The sequence below is a fragment of the Rhinatrema bivittatum genome, chromosome 6 (genome assembly GCF_901001135.1).
Source record: "Rhinatrema bivittatum chromosome 6, aRhiBiv1.1, whole genome shotgun sequence".
Taxonomy (NCBI): Eukaryota; Metazoa; Chordata; class Amphibia; order Gymnophiona; family Rhinatrematidae; genus Rhinatrema; species Rhinatrema bivittatum.
In genome coordinates, this window is record NC_042620.1 from 51,548,453 (window position 1) to 51,569,342 (window position 20,890).

Sequence of the window (20,890 nt, forward strand, 5' to 3'; positions counted from 1 at the left end):
TTTTTTTTGGTTCAGTTCGTCTGACTCATCACTCTTGAAAACCTTCTCCGGAACTGGTATCTCCCCAACATCTTCATTAGTAAACACAGAAGCAAAGAATTCATTTAGTCTTTCTGCAATGGCCTTATCTTCCCTAAGAGCCCCTTTAACCCCTCTGTCATATAACAGTCCAACAGATTCCCTCACAGGTTTCTTGCTTCGGATATATTTAAAAAAGTTTTTATTATGAGTATTTGCCTCTATGGCCAACTTCATTTCAAATTCTCTCTTTGCCTGTCTTATCAGTGTGTTACACTTAACTTGACAATACTTATGTATTATCCTATTTTCTTCAGATGGATCCTTCTTCCAATTTTTGAAGGATTTTTTTTGGCTAAAGTCGCCTCTATCACCTCACCTTTTAACCATGACTGTAATCATTTTGCCTTCCTTCCACCTTTCTTAATGCGTGAAATACATCTGGACTGCGCCTCTAGGATTGTATTTTTAAACAATGTCCATGCCTGTTGAACACTTTTAACCTTTGCAGCTGCACCTTTCAGTTTTTTTCTATTTTCCTCATTTTATCAAAGTTTCCCTTTTGAAAGTTTAGTGTTTAGAGCTGTAGATTTACATATTGTCCCCCTTCCTGTTTCCTTGACTTCACTTATACTATGATTATTAACTATAATATCTATCTGTACGCTGTTTGAATTTGCCTATATATAGAATGGTTCTATTTACGTTAAGTTAACAAGTTGCTCGGTTTTTACTATTTCCTGCTGTAACAAGTTGTTAAATTGTAAACCGGAGTGATGGTAGCCTGCTATACTTCGGTATATAAAGACTTTAAATAAATAAATAAATAAATTAGTTTAAATTTGATCGTTATGATCACTATTACCAAGTTACACCACCACCGTTGCCTCTCTCACCAAATCCTGCGTTCCACTAAGAATTAAATCTAAAATAGCTCCCTCTCTTGTTGGTTCCTGAACCAATTGCTCCATGAAGCAGTCATTTATTACATCCAGAAACTATAAGTCTCTAGCAAGTCCTGATGTTACATTTACCCAGTCAATATTGGGGTAATTGAAATCTCCCATTATTATTGCACTGCCAAATTGGTTAGCTTCCCTGATTTGCCACCAACAAACAGCCTCTGCCCGCCTGCTTTTGCTGCTTCTGGGCTACATGGCAACGTCAGTGCGCGTTACCCCAATGGCCCACCTGGCCATGAGGGTGATGCAGTAGACTTTGCTCTCCCAGTGGCACCAGGCTTCTCAGGAGCTCTCTGCACTGGTCCGGATAACCAAGCTGCTCAAGGACTCCCTCGCATGGTGGGAGCAAGAGGCCAACCTGGGGAAGGGCCTTCCTTTTCAGGCCCCTCCTGCTCAGGCGATCCTTATCATGATGCCTCCAACATCGACTGGGGTGTGTGAGTGTTTGAAGCCAGGGCGAGATGCTAGATAAATTTCCTGGAGCTACAGGCACGAAGGTATGCCCTGTGGGCAACCTTGTGGGACAGGACCGCCTGTCCCACAAGGTTGTCCTGATATAGACTGATAACCAACTGGCCATGTGGTATGTGAACAAGCGGGGGCACAGGCTCCTATCTGCTCTTGCCAGGAGGCCGCATAGATTTGGGCCTGGGCCCTGTCCGAGCACATGCTCCTACGAGCAGTATACCTGGCAGGGACGGAGAATGTGGTGGCGGACCACCTAAGTCAGACGTTCCATCCCCATGAGTGGTCCCTCAACTCCTCCATGGCAGACGAGATCTTCTGCAGGTGGGGCCTACCGGATGTGGAGCTCTTCACCTCCCCTTAGAACCACCAGGTGAGTCACTTCTACTCCCTGTACAAGGAGGACAGAGAACCAGCCTTGGATGCCTTCGCTCAATCTTGGAGCACAGGTCTTCTCTATGTGTATCTTCCGCTGATATGCAAGACCCTCGTGAAGCTCCAGCAGGATGTGGGCTCCTTGATCATGATAGCCCCTCAATGGCCGCAACAGGCCTGGTTCTCGATCCTGCACAACATGACTGTCCAGGAGTCCATACACCTGGGCACCTCTCCCGACCTCATCACACAGGATCAGGGCAGGCTGCACCACCCGAACCTCCAGTCGTTGGCCCTCACAGCCTGGATGTTGAGACTAGTGTTGCAGTCCCTCGAACTTTCAGAGAATGTGTCACAGGTCCTGGTAGCTTCTCGGAAGCCTTCCACATGGAAGTCCTACCAGTTGAAGTGGAGGAGGTTCTCGGTCTGGTGTGCGGAGCAAGGTCTTGACCCTTTCACTTGTCCCACATCACAGCTCCTGGACTATCTATGATGTCTCTCGGAATCGGGGTTTCAGACTAATTCGATCCGTGTTCATCTGGGTTCCATCAACACCTACCACCGAGGAGTGGGTGATGCTCCAATCTCAGCATAGCTGTTAGGGCGCTTCATGCGTGGCTTGCTACAATTGAAGCCTCCGCTGTGTTATCCTGTTGTGGCCTGGGACCTCAAGGTGATGCTAGCGCAGCTCATGCAGTCTCCTTTGAGCCTATGAACTCCTGCGAGCTTAAACTCCTCACCTGGAAGGTTATCTTCGTGATGGCAATTACTTCCGCCCACAGGGCCAGTGAGCTGCAGTCCCTGGTGACCTATCCGCCTTATATGTGGTTCTTCCACGACAGGGTGGTGTTACGCACTCATCCTAAGTTTCTGCCTAAAGTAATGACTGACTTCCACTTGAATCAGTCTATTGTAATACCCACCTTCTTTCCAAGGCCACACTCCCACCAGGGTGAGCAGGCTCTGCACAGCTTGGATAGCAAACGTGCCCTGGCATTTTACCTTGAGCGCACTGCAGCCCACAGGCAGTCCAGGCAACTCTGTCTCCTTTGACAAAAATAGACTTGGGGTTGCGTGGGCAAGCAGACCATGTCCAATTGGTTGGCGGATGTCTTTCTGCTTTGAGCAAGCGGGCCTTCCGCTCGTAGGCTGATTAAAGGCGCATTCAGTGAGAGCCATGGCAGCATCAGTGGCCCACTTCCATGCGGTCCTTATTGCTGAGATCTGCAAGGCCATAATGTGGCGTTCCCTCCACACGTTCGCAGCCCACTACTGTCTGGACAAGGATGGTCGAGAGGACAGCGCCTTCGATCAGTCTGTTCTTCGTAATTTGTTCAAAGTGTGAGAACCCAACTCTCCCTGCCTAGGGCCCAATGTGTGGTTCATGCTGCTTCCCGTTATTGCCAACAGCACCCCTGTTGTTGTGCCTGTTGCACGTTATTGGGTAACTGTTGGACCTGCAGCTTGGTATTCAACCATCTGTGAGGACTATCATCCTGCTTGTCCTGGGAGAAAGCAGAGTTGCTTATCTGTCTCCTAGGACAGCAGGATGTTAGTCTTCGGGGAAACCCACCCACCACCCTGCGGAGTTGGGTTCATCTGTGGTTTATTTTATTTTTTTTGCTTGTATTTTTTTCACTTTGATACAAGACTGAAGGGGGACCCCACATGGCTGTGGGGATAGTGGCATGCTGGGCATGCTCAGTGTGCTAGTCAGTTTCTAGAAACTTTGACAAAAGTTTTCCGTGCCAGGCTCCATCTGATAATGTCACCCATCTGTGAGGACTAACATCTTGCTGTTACAGGTAAGCAACTCTGCTTTATGATGCATTTAAAACTGACTAGACTTCATTCATTCATTCATTCATACAGACTTGCAGTCCCATAAAATTACCACAGATGGAAATGCTCACTTCATGAATCACAGGAAAGCTTAAAACAACTTCAGAAACATCCGTTTATGAAGTGTCACCCCATTAAACTCAGCTTTATGGAAATATGTTAGTACTAGCTCTGTGGGTGCATATTAGATGTAACATCCAGCAAAAATGCCATGTCATCTCGACATTGGTGTTTTGGTATCTGCCTATTGCAAGGGAGCTGTGAAAAAAGAGGATTATCAGATTTTTAGTTCCTGTCTTCTGTTATGCCCGTTGTCTTTCATGGACAAAAATATTATTATAAATGCCTTTTTTTGTGCCTTTTTCTGATTGTATGGCATATTTTACATTGACATTACAAAATTCCTTCATGCACTGTGAGACACCAAAAGCCAAATGGCATAAGTAAACATGAAGAGTTGTGATGCGTTCATAAACCACAGTCTAGAGAATTTTATAGTACTTCAAACAGTCTACTCAACAGATTTCTGTATAGAAAGGATTCTCTAAGGTTACATAAGTATATACTACTGCATACCCTCGTCTGAGGAAAACTATTTTTCAAATAAAAGTGGCTTTCTAGTAAAAATAAATAAACTAACTATATAAAGCTTAGAAGACATTATGTAATGTCAGCTCCTGGAAGAATTATCCAGAGATCCAACGCATTTACTTCGTAGTAACTAAATATAAAAATACAACTTATTTTGTATTGCATATGTATAGCTATGACCTGTAATTCCTAGTATATTCTCACGTAGGCTGCCTGAAGGTCTCCTTATTTTCATGGCTTGAGGCCTGCTTTAAGTAACTTTTTTTCTGTAATTGGGAGGCAAGTGAATGCCAGAACACTTTCTAGCAATGTTGGGGCCAAACAGAAGTCACATCTTCTGTGAAATGAAAGGAACACAGTAGCCAAAAAGATAAGGAAAGACACCTCGATGACACAAGCATGAGTGAAAGAAAAGATAGCTAAAGAGATAAAGCTAAGTGACCTTACTTTTTTCAGGTTTGTCACTGAAAGGAAAAAGTCCAGAGTTGGAATTGCCAGATTGAGAGGAGACATGGAGCAGTGTATAGAGAGAGACAAATAGGAGAAATGCTGAAGAAATACTTAGATATTCACTGAAGAAGAATTTGGAGGAGAACTGCTGATTATTGGCAAGGGTGCATATGGGAGTTGGATAGATATGACACCATTTATAAAAGTATCTGGAAACAGCAGTACTCAAAGTGGATAAAGCCATGGGGACTGGATGGGATGCATCCTAGGATACTAAAGAAGATCAGTCTGGGTTTGCTGAAAAGGCTATATTTCATAGATCTCTGGAGATGGGTGGGATCCTATCTGGAGAGGGACAGATGTGCTTCTTCATAATATTGGTAATGGAGAGGAAGTTGGAAATGACAGGCCAGTTAGTCTCAACAGTGATGGGAAAGGATAGTGAACTATCTACAGTCCAGTGGGTTGCAGAATTTGAGGCAATATGGTTTTACTGGAGGCAGATCATGTCATACAAATCTGATTGATTTGATTGGTTGACTAGAGAACTAGATTGAGGACACATGCTGAAAATGGTTTCCTTGGATTTCAGCAAAATGTAGACTCAATTTGCTAAGCAGCCTGGGGATGAATCCAAAGGTAGTGGTGGACTAGATTACAAACTTGTTGAGTGATAGCAGAGGCTAGCGGTAAATGGAATTCACTTTGAAGAGCAAAAATTGAGTAGTAGAGTGCCTCCTGGTTTGGTCATGGGGTTGGTTCTGTTAAACATCTTTGTAAGCGATATTGCTCACAAAACTTGTTCTTTTTCCAAATGCCACATCTGCAACAGAATGGATGTTCCTGAGGGAGTAGTCAGAAAGACAATTGGTCAAAGAAAGCTTGAGGAGTTGCCAAATGCTTGGTAGTTAAGATTCACTGCAAATGTGCAATCATGTATTTGTGGATGCACAAATCTGTGGGAGTGCTACACAGTAGGGAGGTGGTGAGAAACTAGTGTGCACTGACCATGAAGGACTTCAGGGTAATAGTGTTTGCTGATCTCAAGGTAGTGAAAGTTTTTGATAAAGAGATGGCCAGAGCCAGAGGGATTCTGGACTCTATAGGGAAAGGCATAACTAGTAGAAAAGAAGAGATAATTCCTCTGAACAGCTTGTTGGTGAAACCTCACCTAGAAGCCATATCTTCAAAAGGATTTAGATAGGCTACAGGCATTATAGTGTTATGCAATCTAAATGAAACAGACACTACTCCAAAAACCATATAAGATTTAAAGACCTAAATATGTATGCTGTAGAGGAGAGAAAGATATTGGGGGCAGGGAGTATAGTAGACATTTAAATACCTAAAAATTATTAAAAAATCACAAGTAGTAAACTTTTTTCATTGGAATGGAAGGTCAGAGCTAGGGGTCATGATATGAAGCTCTAAGGAAGTAGACTCGGGAACAGCATTAGTTAAGTTTTTTTCATGGAAAGGGTGGTGGAAACTAGAATAACAGAATTCAAAAAGTTGTAAAAAAAAAAAAAAATCCTTATTAGCAAAAAGTGAAGGGATAGCCATAGCATGACCTAGTGGCACCACAGGCCAAGGGATAGCCAAGAAATAATATGCACAGAGCTACGGTTTCCAAAACTGGTATTGAGGTACCTGCATGGAGTGACCATGTTTAAAATGCAAATTTCATTGAGCATGAGGAGGCCAAATGTTTTAAACAATGGATTCAGTAGTTTTGACAACTGCATGAATTATTAGTAAAAAAAAAAAAATACATGGAAAAAGACCTGGGTGTTGGTTATATAGTTGGTCTTGTAAGAATCACAGAAGATAAGGCCTGAAATGGCCTACCAGTACAGATGGTGGAAGCAAGAACGTCAACATATTCAGGGCATGTTTAGGAATGATATTTATTTAATTTAAAAGATTTCTATCCCACTTTTTCAAAGCTTGAAGCAGGTTTTATTGTAACCTGCTGTCATAAAAATCAATGAAACAATACAAAAAGAATATAGAATAGAGAGGGCAATAGTTGGAAATGATTCAAAGATATGGAGTGGTGGGAGCTGGTGTTGGTTTGGAGATGAAAATGTATATGCTTATCTATGAAGAATCACATCTGGGTGGACTGAATTAGCCAATTTGATCTTTCTGCTATCATTTACTATGTAACTGGCTTCAAAATTAGGATGAAAACTTCTACAAGTTAAACATTAACCTTACTTTAGTAGGTTGTAGAATCCTATTATAGTGCCATATATACTTTTGGAGAAGTATTTCAGCATTGCAGACTCTTGTCTCTTATAAGATTGTTTGTAAAGAACAATCTCTGTATCACACAGTATTTCAGAAGTACCCATAACATGCATTAGTACTCTGCTTTTATCTTTTAAAACTCATATTGTTAAGCGAGAGGAGGTAGGTTGGGAACCAGAAAACCAGAGCCTAATCCAATTTTACCACTGACATTCCTTGCGACTTTGAGCAAGCCACTTTATCTCCTGTTGGCTCAGATACCTATTTAGGTTGTAAGTTTTTTGTGGCAGGAACTATTTGCAGCTGTAAGTAATTTGTTAAGCTTGCTGATTTAGGTGCTTTAGAAACACTTAAACATACATTTTTCAGGTTCAACTGAAATATTGGGAGCAGCAGTGTTCAAAACAGTGTCCGATTACTTCACAGAGGCTGGGATTTTTTTATCACAGTACATGATGTTGCTTGTAACATCATAGTTATTAAAGGCAATGGTCTCTAATAATTGCTAAAATGGCTATTCTCAGATATGCAGAAGAATTCTAGAACTGTGTAAAGAATTTCCAAATTAGATGTTTTTAATTGCACAGATTGTTTTCTTTGTGTACTTAAAAAAAAAAAAAACCTCTTCAGTATGCAGAGAGGTAGGCAGCTTTCTGTTAATGCTGGCAAATTGGCATGAAATTTTGATTGATTTTTTTTAAAGGCTTGTAATAGTTTATCCATGCTTTTACTAAGCCATTGTATCACAAATAAGATGTGTTGCAGCTTTCACATATCCATGTTTCTTAGCGTCCAGTCAGATGAATCCAGAACAAGTAGGTTATGCAACTCTACCATCAGATGGAGACTGAGCAAACTGATTTCACAGTATGTATACCCCTGCAGTGACATTAGCCTGCTAGTATTATCTGTCTCCAGCAGATGGTGGACATGCATCTCCTTACTGGGGATTGCTTTGATTTGAAAAAGGAGAAATAAGGAAAATAAATTTGCCCCACTCTCCTGCGGTGAAACCAAAAGGTTCCTCCCCCAGTTGAGCATTCCTAAGGTGATTTCCGTGGTCCCTCAGATGAGTGCCTTGGTCTGGTTGCTGGTTTTTCAGTCAGCTTAGACTTAGCTGTTAAGCAGCTGAAAGGCAGTGGGTGCAGAAAGCCGAGCGCAGTGGTAATAGAATATGCCCTCTACCCCTGCAGCCGGAGACTGTCTCTGTACTCAGCCAGGTAAGACTGAGCTCAGGTAAGTTTAAAAAAAATAAAATACTGAGTCAGAGAAGGAGGGTGGTTGGTGTAGGTCTTCCTCCTTCCCCTGGTCTCTGTACTCAGCTCACCAATCCAATGTTCATCCTGCTCCATGGGAGGCGAGGGATGTGGACAGCCTAACGCGTTGAGCAACCTCTGTAGGCTAAGCCCTGCTCAGAGGCTTTTTGCTGCATGCCGTGAGGTGGGCCTCAATGGTGTTTTGTGCACTCTTTGAGCTACCCTCTACAGAATTGTCTGTTCAGTGTGTGCGCCTAGCTATGCGTCCAGGTTGTGCGTTCCAGTTTTTGGATGCTTAGGCAGGCCTAGTAGTCTGTGCGTCCAAGTTAAGTGGCGCCTTAGAGGCCATCCGCTTACCTGTGCACTTAAGCTTTTATGACGCCTAGGCATTGCCAGCCTAATGGCGCCTATATCTAAGAAACCTAAGCGCCTTTTTCTTTTTGTACTGCCAGTCCTATTCAGGCATCTCAGCCAGGAGTGCTGGTGAAATTCCTTCAGGATTAGAACAGTGTAGGACTATCCTACAGTTCTTTCATAGATATGAACTACCAGCTCTGAACTCCCAGATACTGAAAATGTTCGGGGTTCCTGGGGCAGATTGTGACCAAGCCAAAGAGAAATCCCATTTTGGTTTCCTTGTGTAAAGCCTCTGTTGTTTTGGGGGGTTTTTTCCCTGTGATGGAGGCTATTCAAGAATTGATTGATCTTGAGTGGGGTGCCCCAGAGGCTAGTTTCAAAGGGGGTCTGGTTTTGGAAGGCCTGAACCCCTTCGATCCAGTGGTAAGACAACGTTTACGTTTGTCGAAAGTGGATGCACTTGTGTGTACAGACGACTATTTCTGTGGGAGGAGAAGCGGCCTTAAAGGATGGTCATGATAGAAGGATTGAGATTATCCTTAAGCAGGCATTTGAAGCAGTGGCAATGATCTTGCAGATCGCTTCTTGTTGTTCCTTGGTGGCTCACTCTTATTTGCTTAACTCCCAGGAAGTCGATGATTCTGGGGGTGAACTCCAGGTCAATTATGGAACCAACTGTAGCCTTCATGGCAGATGCGGGCTGTGATTTGCTTCGCACTTCAACCAGTGGGGTGGCTTGGGTAATAGCTGCCAGGCATCAGTTATGGCTGAGAAATTAGTCAGCCGATACGACCTCCAAGGCTAAACTCACCAAATTGCCCTTTAAAGGCTCTTTTATTTGGGAATGAGTTGGAGAAACTGGCCAGTAAGTGGGACAAATCACCAGTTCCTCGGTTGCCGGTGAATAAGAAGCAGATACCACGCTCCTTTACCATGAGGGGTTGTGCTAGAGGATCCATGTGTTTTCGACCCTATAGAAGAGCAAACTTTCAGAGGACTCGACCCTTTGGTAGGTCTCATTCCTTTCATCCAAGACAACCCAGAAAGTGTGCAGGCTTGGGTAGTAGAGCCTTCCAAGCCTTCCAGTGAAGGTTTGCTGACCCACCCTCAGGAACAGGCGATAAGGGGACACATCTGTTTTATCAGAGGCGGGTCGAAATCACATCAGATCAATGGGTCCTGGAGGTGATACAAGAAGAATATGTGATGGAGTTTTGCAGTGTTCCTTGGACGTGTTCATAGAGTCTCGTTGTCAATCCCTGCAGAAGAAACAGGCAGTGGAGGGTACATTGGCAAGGTTTTTCAGGCTGAGGGCCCAGTGCCCATATCTCAAGAAAATATGGGGCAGTATCCCATTTATTTTGTTGTGCCCAAGAAGGAGAGCTTCTTTCGTCCCATCCTAGATCTGAAAGGTGTCAACCTTCATCTGCAAGTGAAGCATTTTCGCATGGAAACCATATACTCGATGATAATGGCCGTGCAGTCGGGGGAATGTCTGACTTCTCTGAACCTTTCCAAGGCATATCTTCACATTCCAATCTGACTAGAACATAAACACTTTCTCCGGTTTGCAGTTCTGGGATGCCATTTTCAGTTTTGAGCACTGCTGTTTGGTCTGTCCACCACTTCCAGGACCTTTTCCAAGATAATGGTAGTAGTTGCGGCAGAGTTGAGAATGGATGGGATCCTAGTACACCCGTATTAGGATGATTTGCTGATTCGAGTCAATTTGCTAGAAGAGAGCCACCTGGTAACTTGCAAGGTGATTTCCCTGTTGCAGGAGCTTGGTTGGGTGGTGAACCTAGCCAAGAGCAGTCTTCAGCTCGCTCAGTCGTTGGAATACCTCTGGATTCGGTTCGACACGAAGCAAGGCAAGGTTTTCCTCCTGGAAGTTCAAATTCAGAAGTTGCTGGCATAGCTTTGGTTGTTGATGAACATTCTGCGACCAACTGCAAGTACTTCCTGCAAGTACTTGGCCTAATGGCGGCAACCTGGAAATGGTGCTGTAGGCGAAGGGCGCATATGCGTCCTCTTCAGCGCTCCCTGCTGTCTTAGTGGAACCCATAGTCTCAGGACTATTCAATTCAGCTCCACCTGCCAAGGGAGGTCTCCTCCAAACTGCAATGGGTGGTGGCTGCAGGCAGATCATCTCAGGAGTGGAGTTTCCCTAGCACCACCAGATTGGCTTGTACTAACCGATGTGATCCTCCTTGGTTGGGGAACTCATTCTCAGGAGCTGACAGCACAAGGGTGCTGGGTTGTATGAGTCTCGTTGGCACATCAATCAGCTGGAAGCCAGAGTGGTCTGGTTGGCATGTTTTCAGTTTGGCGACAGGATGCAGGGTCAATCGGTCCGGATAATGTCGGACAATGCAACGACTGTGGCTTACATCAATCAGCAGGGTGGAACCAAAAAATGTTGCAGGAAATAGATCAGCTTATGGAATGGGCAGAAGTGCATCTCTAGATGATCTCAGCCTTGCACATAGCAGGAAAAGACAATGTAAGAGCAAACTTTCACAGCAGGGAGAGTCTGGACCCAGGAAAATGGGTATTGTCGGATGAGGTGTTTCAGCTGATTCTAGATAGCTGGGGTCCTCCGGTTCCTAGACCTGCTGGTGACTTCTCACAATGCAAAGGTTCTGCGATTCTTCAGTCGCAGGAGTGATCCGAAGTCACTGGGGCTCGATGCCCTAGTGCAGATGTGGCTGGAAGACAAGTTGCTGTATGCTTTTCCTTCATGGCCCATGTTGGGCAGATTGATTTGAGGAATCAAGTGCCACACAGGGATGGTGCTCTTGGTTGCTTCAGATTGGCCCAGGAGTCCATGGTATGTGGATCTGCAGCAGCTCCTTGCGGAACCACCCCTTCGGCTTCCAGTGCATGGTGATCTGTTATGGCAGTGTTCTGTTCTTCACGAAGATCCAACTCAGTTTTTCTTACAGTATGGCCCTTGAAAGGGCTTGCTTGCCGAAACATGGATACTTTGCAGTAGTGATTTCCATCTTGCTAAGAGCTAGAAAGTTCTCCACCTCCTTGGCCTATGTACACGTTTGACGAGTGTTTGAGGCCTGGTGTGAGGATTGAGGTGCTCTTCCTTGTTCGGTAAAGATCTAGCTCATTTTGGAATTTTTGCAGGATGGCCCTAAAAGCCTTAAAGGTAGCATGCCTTTTTTGGGGATCAGGCGAATGGTGAATCCTTATCGGCTCATCGAGGTATGGCCCGTTTCTTGAGAGGAGTGAAACAACTTTGTCCTCCCTTGCGGTTACCACTACCCTTGTGGAGTCTTAATCTGGTTTTGGATTTCTTGGCGGGCCCTACATTTTGACCGATGTGCAGCCTTTCCTTGCGATTACTGACCTTGAAAATGGTGTTTCTGGTGGCGATATGTTCTGTGTGTCGAATTTCTGAGCTGAAAGCCTTGTCTTGCTGGGAGCTGTTCTTTCGAGTGACTCCAAGGGTGATACAGCTGCGTACTGTTCCTTCTTTTTTTCCTTAAAGTGGTCTCAGATTTTCACTTGTATCAGACCACATTCCTGCCGTCTTTGGATAGGGAAAGAGATATGGAGGAATATCGCTTGTTGCGACCCTTGGATGTCAAGAGACATGTGAGGTATCTGGAAGTTTCCAGACCTTTCCGAAAGACGGATCGCCTGTTTGTCCTTCATGGTGCAGGTAAACATGGCGAGCCAGCTACGCGGGCAACTATAGCTCGCTGGATTAAGGAGGTACCCATGGTTGCGTATGTGGATGCAGAAAAGCCCTTGCTTACTCAGGTTAGGGCTCATTCCACTAGGCCTCAGGCAGCGTCATGGGTGGAAGTTAGATTGTCATCTCACGTCGAGCTGCGACATGGTCCTCCTTACATACCTTTTCCAGGTATTATCTTCTGAATGTGCAGGCCCAGCAGGATGCAGCCTTTGCATGTGCAATTTTGACAGGACCACAGGCAGCCTCCCGCTCTATTCGGGAGTAGCTTGGGTACATCCCACTGGTCCTGAATTTATCTGTCTAGGTGCTAGGAAATGAGAAATTAATTATTTCCTGATAATTTCCTTTTCCTTAAACCAGACAGATGAATCCAGCTTCCCACCCTTGTCTGCTGAATGATTGTGCTATGGTCGTCCTGCATGGCTATGTATTCCACGGAGTACTGGTAAGTGTCAGTCCAGTCTCTAGACTAGTTTTAATACGGTCTTTGTCTGAGCTCAGTGTTTCCTGTTGGCTGATTTCACTGCAGGGGTATATGTACTGTGGTGATCGCTTTGCTCTGTCTCCATCTGCTGGTAGAGATGCATAACCCACTGGTCCTGAATTCATTTGTCTGGTTTAAAGAAAAAGAAATTATCAGGTAAGTAGTAATTTCTCATTCTCTGCCTCTCTCTCTCTCTCTCCTCATGTCTCACTCCATCTGTCACCTTACATCTTTCTTCTTTCTTAACCGAAACCTACCTATCTCTCACTCTCTTCAAGCACTCCATATCCTCCATGGCCCTCTGCCCTCTCCTAGCACCCTATCACCTCTTGAATACTTTTTATCTTATGCGCATTATCACCACTCTCATTGTCTTCCTTCTCCCTTTCTGATTCTCTGACCCTTACTAGCACCGGTTCTTTGTCCCCTTCTCAACACCCTTTCAACCTTTCACCTCACTCTGGCTCAGTGCCCCCTCCCAGCAATTTTTCCCTTTCTCCTCCCCATCTCACATATGCATACCCCAAGCATCTTGTCATTTTCTTTTTGACGCCTTCTGCTCAAGTGTCTACCCTCACGTCTTATGGTAGCAATAGCCCTAGAGCAGAGAAGAGCAGCCACAGTGGAAGAGATCTAGTGTGGCTGCAGTGCTACAACCCAAAACACAACAAAGCAGTAACAGCAGAGTGGGGACAGTGGCTTGCTGTCCTTGGGCCCCGTAATATTTAAGGTACACTTAGCAGAGTGCACAATTTTACTTGCAGTTATGTACACATTTTTGCTGTAGACATTTCTCTTGATGCAGGAAGGTGTTTTGTGCACAAAATATGTGCGCGTGGAACTGTATGACCAGCCTAGCGCCCTCGCATGGAGATTCCATTCAAATGAAGGTGTTGGCTACTATCCCCAGTGCAGAGAAATGCACTGGCTTAACTCATAAAATTTTACCCCTGGTCTAAGGTGGAGTAAAGCTTCCAGAGCTAATATTTAGTCTATGGGAAGAAGCAAGATTTCTGGTGCCAGGACCTGTAATCAATATTTTATGCACAGAAAATATGCTTTGTACCCATAAACCATATTTTTTGAGCATAAATCATACTTTTTTCTGTACACTTAGCCTTTTGTTTGTACATATTTTATCTCCTGATGCATTACCATTCCCAAGGCCAGATTTAAGATGGCGAAGCCCATAGCAGAGGACTTAATGCAAGAGGATCCCTCCATCCCCTCCCCTTGGAAATCAGAGAGCAGCAGGGAAAATCCCAGTTTTGGGCATCGTCAGAATTTGACACCCAAGGCATATGTCTGTTGCCTATACAGCCTGAGCATACCATTAGTTTACTGCATCTGGAGTTAAACAAAAATAAAAATAATTAGTTTGTGCATTAAGAAATTGTGCTGATTTTCAGCACACAGTTTTAATGCTCTGCTAATTAATTACATCAGCCCCCTTGTATCTGCTCCTGCTTTTCTCCCTACAGCACAATCTTCCAACCAAACAGGAAGAACATATAATAGGGAGAGGAGGAGCATCAGCAACCACAGGTATAGTGAGCTCTCTTCATTTTTTGTCCCCCTCCGCCTCTGTTGCTGTATTCTCGTGTTCTGAATTGAGGCATTGCTGCTGCACCAGATCTGTCCCACAACAACTGCTCTACTCCAAGACCAGGAGACTCAGCAGGGTAATTTGGCAACAGGAGAGAGAGAGGACAGACAAAGCCAGCAGATTCCAAGCAGATCCTAGAAATTTGGGCTGTCTGAAGGTACAGAAATTAGAGAGCAATTATCTATCTATATAATTTCCTTTCAGTGCTTAATGCCTGGAGTCAGATCCTAAGTCATCCCCCAAGTGATTTAAGTATGGTGATATCAACCTGTTAAATATCTGGCATTTGTACATATTACCAAAATCACTACAGTGTTTGTAGTTTCTGTCTTAGACTCATGGACTTAATCATCAGAATTGATGCAGTTCATAGCGAAGGTTAAATTGTACTGTTCTCACCTATTGTGGACTTAATTCTAGCTGTTGCTATTAATCACTTGCTTTCATAAGCATGATGAAAAATCACATTTTAAAAAAAGTTGCTGGTTGAATTCAGATTTGAGTACAGCACTTTGTTTATACTATGTAAATTTTTATTTTGAACATAATTTACTGTTTTAAAATTTTGTTGCATGCATGTTTCCTGTACACTTCTAGTATTATTATATTTTATTCTGATCCCATTGTAAAGTTTGGTGTGTCAATTTAGTTTTTCATTGATTTTTTTAAATTTAATATATTATAAACAACTTAAGGAAGCACTTTTTATTTTTAATTATTTCTGTATGCTCTACGTATTTAAATTAATCTATATATTTTTTCCTACTATAGCAAGACAACCTAGGATCACAATTTAGTCATATGAGTCTTGCTCGCCAGCCTTCTATTGAAGCTTCTGAACCTCATCCAACCATGTTCCAGTCTACAATAGTACTTCAACCCTCTCAACAGTCTGGATACATCATGGCACCACCAGGCCAACCAGTTCCTACTGCAGGCTATTCTTCCTCTAGTCATCCTGTCAACCAGCAAGCACTTCAACAGCAGGGATTCATGCAGCAGCCTATTCCACAGGTACATAGGCTGGACAGTGCATTTTTTTCTGTAATTATTTGTAAGGCTGTTTTTAAGTTTAAGAAAAATTATGGTTAGAAATTAAACACCATTTATTAAAGAATTTTGGGGATAAGACCAGGTAAAAACATAAGTTGCCATATTGGGTCAGACCAAGGGTCCATCAAGCCCAGCATCCTATTTCCAGCAGTGGCCGAACCAGGATACAAGTACTTGGCAAATACACAAACATATATAAATCCCATTCTACTAATGCCAGTAGTAAGCAGTGCCTATTCCCTAAGTCATTATGATTAATAGCTTATGGACTTCTTCAGGAACTTGGCCAAACCATTTTTAAACCTCATCCTCTCACAGTAAATTCCAGAGCTTAATTGTGCATTAAATGAAAAAGAATTTTCTATGATTTATTTTAAATGTGCTACTTGCTAACTTCATGGAGTGGCCCAGTTATTGGACTGGATTCATACTCACAGAGCTAGCATGGTGATACATAACTATAATTGTATTGTTTTTAATATTTAGTATATGGATTTAAAATAAAATATGGATAAACAGGTGGCATTTGACATCCCAAATATTATTTTGATGATTTATTATATAAAGTTGAAATTACAGCTGAATATTTGGCATACAGATCTGAAGGTTCATGTCTGGCCTTGATACTGACAAACATGCTTAAAATATAGGGTGTTATAAAAAAATTTTTTTTTTTTGTTCAGTGATTTGCAATTGGTTCTTTATTTTTGCTGTGTAATATGCTTAATGATTTCAACTTAAATGTATAAATTGGAAAAAGGTTCTTTATAGGAAAGTTGGATATATAACCAATTATGAAATTCATATTTTTAAAATGTCATTATCTTTAGATGCCAGCCTGTTATTGTGCACCAAGCCAATATCATGCCAATCAACAATATCGTCCAGTAACTTCTGTCCATTATAACACACAGCAAAACCAACCACTGCCACAGGCTTCACAACAGGCAGGTTTGTACGTTTCCTTCTCTTCATAAAATTAAAGATAGCAAGTAGAAAAGTGTTTTGGTGTAAGAACTGTTACATAAATCTGTATTTATGCTAAAATCTATAGAACTATATATAGAAATGTAGAGCTTACATGGATGGTGTTCAGCAGTTAATGTGATTTGTAAAAAGCTAGGCATAATATCGTAACTAGCAAGCATGTTTGAGATAAGCATATTATACATTAGTATTTTTATGCATTGGGTACTATACAAATCAAAAAGTGTCTATAGGTATGATTGAAATGTTGACTCATATCTCTGTTGGGACTTCTATGAAAAGAACTGTTTTGCATGTTTCACATATTCTTCTTGATAGAGATTTACAATATTATACCAATAATAGACTGAGCAGCTAATCTGGTAATATGTTAAGGCTTTTCATGTTTTCTTTCTGCAATAAACTATTTTCAGAATTCATGCATTCTTGTTTACTGTGATTTCAGGACTTGAAATGTTAAAGCAGTCAGGAAATATTTAATGGGAGGATATTGACAATACTAGTTTACAGATGAGGATTCCTATGTTTATATGAATAAAACTTTTTATCTACTACTAGCAGATATTTATATAGTGCTACAAGATGTACACAGCATTGTACAGACACATCAGACAGTCCCTGCTCCATGGAGCTCATAATCTTATCAAGAGACATAAGAGAAGCTTTATTTTTTAAATGGTTAAATTAGGAAGGCCATGATCAGGGAGAACCAGGGTGAGTGTTTCGGTAGATTTTAAATAAGAGAGGGAGCACAGTGCACCAGCTGAAGAAAGTTATTCCAGGCATTCAGTACAGCAAGGTGGGAGCATTAAGAGGAGAGAATCATCTTGCTGGTAGCTGAAAAGAATCAGTAAGTACTGCATGGGGAAATTTTTAAAACTTAAAAGTATTGGGAAGAAGTAGACTAATGGAGTATATTATTTAGTGAGTTTGTGTGTATCGAATAGGTAGTCAGAAAGGGAGGCAATAAACATGTTTGTTTATAAAAATTTTAAATAATAATAATAATGTTTGTGTTTGTATTTCCCAACCCTCCCACCACTCCCACCCATCCCTAGCACATCCTTTAATATATAGGCGGGTGTCACTTTCACACTGAAAAATAAATCAGCCTTTTAACTTAAATTCAGAAATTCCCAACACCTTATCGTAGAAGCATAGAAATGACGGCAGAAAAAGACCAGTCGGCCCATCCAGTCTGCCCAGCAAGCTCCCACACTTATTTTCCCATACTTATCTGTTTCACCGACCCCCAAGTTCAGGGCCCTTGTTGGTAACTGTTTGATTCAAATTTCCTGCCACCCCCTGCCATTGATGCAGAGAGTAATGTTGGAGTTGCATCAAACATGAGCATAAGACTTAATGGTTACAGGTAGTAACCGCCGCATCAAGCAAGTTACCCCGATGCTTGTTTACACGGACTGCACAGATCCATGCCTTGTTGGATGTTGTCTGAATGTAAATCCTCTCTTTCACATTTCTCCCTGCCGTTGAAGCAGAGAGCAAGCTGTGTATGCATTCAAAGTGAAGTATCAGGCTTAATTGGTTTAGGGTAGTAACCGCCGCAATAAGCAAGCTACCCCCATGCTTATTTGTTTACCCAGACTGTGTAGTTCAGTCCTTGTTGGTTGTTGTCTGAATGCAAATCCTCTTTTCCACATTTCCCCTTGCCGTTGAAGCAGAGAGCAATGTTGGAGTTGCATTAACCGTGTGAAGGCTTTTTGAGTAAGGGTAGTAATTACCAGATAGTAGTCTCCATTCCAGCAAGCCACTCCCATGGCTCTTCTCTTCATTCTCATCTTCTAGCCTTTATGGATCCACAATGTTTAGCCCATGCCCCTTTGAAATCCTTCACAGTTTTAGTCTTCACCACTTCCTCCGGAATGGCATTCCAGGCATCCTCCACATTCTCCGTGAAGAAATGCTTCCTGACATTGGTTCTGAGTTTTCCTCCCTGGAGTTTCAAATCGTGACCCCTAGTTATACTGATTTTTTTTTCCAACGGAAAAGATTTGTTATTGACCATGGATCATTAAAACCTTTCAAGTATCTGAAAGTCTGTATCATATCACCCCTGCTCCTCCTCTCCTCCAGGGTATACATATTTAGGTTCTTCAATCTCTCCTCATAAGTCATTTTATGAAGCCCGTCCACCTTTTTGGTCACCCTTCTCTGGACCGCCTCCATCCTGTCTGTCTTTTTGGAGATACGGTCTCCAAAACTGAACACAGTACTCCGTGAGGCCTCACAAAGGACCTGTACGAGGGAATTATCACTTCCCTTTTCTCATTAGATATTCCTCTTTCTATACAGCCCAGCATTCTTCTGGCTTTAGCTATCGCCCTGTCGCATTGCTTCGCCGACTTCAGGTCATTAGACACTTTCACCCCAAGGCCTCTCTCCTGTTCTGTGCACATCAGCCTTTCATCCCCCCAACACATACAGTTCTTTTGGATTACCACACCCCAGATGTATGTCTGCACTTCTTGGCATTGAATCTCAATTGCTATATCTTCGACCACTCTTCCAGCTTCCTTAAATCCCATCTCATTTTCTCTACTCTTTCCGGCATGTCCACTCTGTTGCAGATCTCAGTAACAACCACAAATAGACAAACTTTACCTTCTATCCCTTCTGCAATGTCGCTCACAAAGATGTTGAACAGAACCAGTCCCAACACCAATCCCTGCGGCATTCCACTTAACACCATTTTCTCTTCAGAGTAGGTTCCATTTATCATTATACTTTGTTTTCTATCCATCAACCAGTTTGTAATCCATGCCACCACCTTGGAACTCACCCCCAAGCTTCTCATTTTGTTGCTGAGTGTTCTATGTGGGTCCGTATCAAACGCTTCACTAAAATCCAAGTAAATTACATCGAGCGCTCTTCCCTGATCCAGCTCTCTAGTCACCCAATTAAAGAAATCAATCAGATTTGTCTGATAGGACCTTTTCCTGGTGAAACCATGCATTCTCTGGGCCAGCAATCCTCCTGACTGTAGATAATTCACTATCCTTTCCTTCAGCAGAGTCTCCATTAATGCTCCCACTACCAAGGCGGTACTAACTGGCACATGGTTTCTAGCCTCTTCTCTGCTCCCACTCTTGTGTAGCGGGACCACCACCGCTCTTATCCAGTCACTAGGCACCACACCCTTATCCAGGATACATTGAACAGGTCACACAGCGGACCCACCAGCACATCTCTGAGCTCCCTCAGTATTCTGGGATGAACCTCATCAGGTCCCATGGCTTTGTCCACTTTGTTTTCCTAGCTCTTCCCATACATTCTTTTCCGTAAATGGAGTTTCGCCTACTCCACCCCCTTCTACAGTTATGTTAATAAGTGATGGTCCTTCTCCCAGGTCTTCCTTAGTGAACACTGAACTGAAGTATTTGTTTAGTATTTCTGCCATTTCTTCATCTCTCTTCACCCATCGATCCTTATCTTTCAATTTCACTATACCACTATGGACCTTTCTCCTATCTCTGATGAATCTGAAAAATATTTTGTCACCTTGGCAATCCTTTCCTCTGCCTGACGTTTTGCTTTCTTGATTACTTTTTTCATCTCGCTCAGTTTCACCAGATAATCCTCCCTGTGTTCCACTTTTTGGGATCCTTTATATTTCTTAAAAGCTGCTGCTTTTGCTTTTATTATATCAGCCACCTCCTTTGTGAACCAGATTGGTTTCTTATTTCTCTTACTTTTGTTTACTTTTCTAACCTATATAGATTTGTTGCTTTTGTTGTTGCTCCTTTTAGTTTGGCCCACTGTTGTTCCACCTCTCCCATTTTCTCCCAGTCTTCAAGTTCCACCTCCAGGAATTTACCCATTTCGGCAAAGTCTGCATTTTTGAACCACAAAACTTGGGTCTTCGTATGACTTCTCTGTAATCTATTTGCAATATCAAACCATACCGTTTGATCACTGGTGCTGAGGTAGACACCCTCCCGGACATTAGAGACGATATCTCCGTTAGTGAGCACTAAGTAGAGTGTAACTCCCTCCCTCGTGGGTTCCATTACCATTTGTTTGAACAGAGCCCCTTACAGGACATCCACTATCTCTCTACTTTTGTTAGATTCCGCAGAAGGGATTCTCCAGTCCACGTCCTGCAGATTAAAATCTCCAACAATTAACACATCTCCCTTCCTTCCCACCTTTTGTATGCCTTCTATCAGCTTCTGTTTGAGTCTGAGGCCTGTAAACCACTCCAGTAAAAATGGATGCACCATCCTCGTCTTTTTTTTTTTTTTTTTAGGTTGGCGCATAATGCTTCTTTTCTACCCCCAAATCTTTGCAATTCAGTTGCTTGGATATGGTTTTTGACATAAAGAGCTACTCGTCCTCTCTGTCCTTCCTTAAGTTATAACCCGGTATAGCTGTATACCAATCATGAGATTCCGTGAACCATATCTCTGTAACAGCAACAACATCCAAGTCTGCCTCCACCATTAAGGCTTGCAGGTCTGG

At 42.8% G+C, this 20,890-nt stretch overlaps 1 protein-coding gene across 11 annotated transcripts in view; it reads left to right on the forward strand.

The window, feature by feature from the left end:
• Positions 1–20,890, forward strand: part of R3HDM1 (R3H domain containing 1) — a 476,151-nt gene that overhangs the window by 308,248 nt on the left and 147,013 nt on the right. For all 11 annotated transcript variants that reach the window (XM_029605380.1, XM_029605381.1, XM_029605379.1 and 8 more), the window contains 2 exons: positions 15,143–15,385; positions 16,255–16,375. In XM_029605380.1, coding sequence (XP_029461240.1) covers positions 15,143–15,385; positions 16,255–16,375 — 364 coding nt within the window. The remainder of the gene's footprint in view (positions 1–15,142; positions 15,386–16,254; positions 16,376–20,890) is intronic.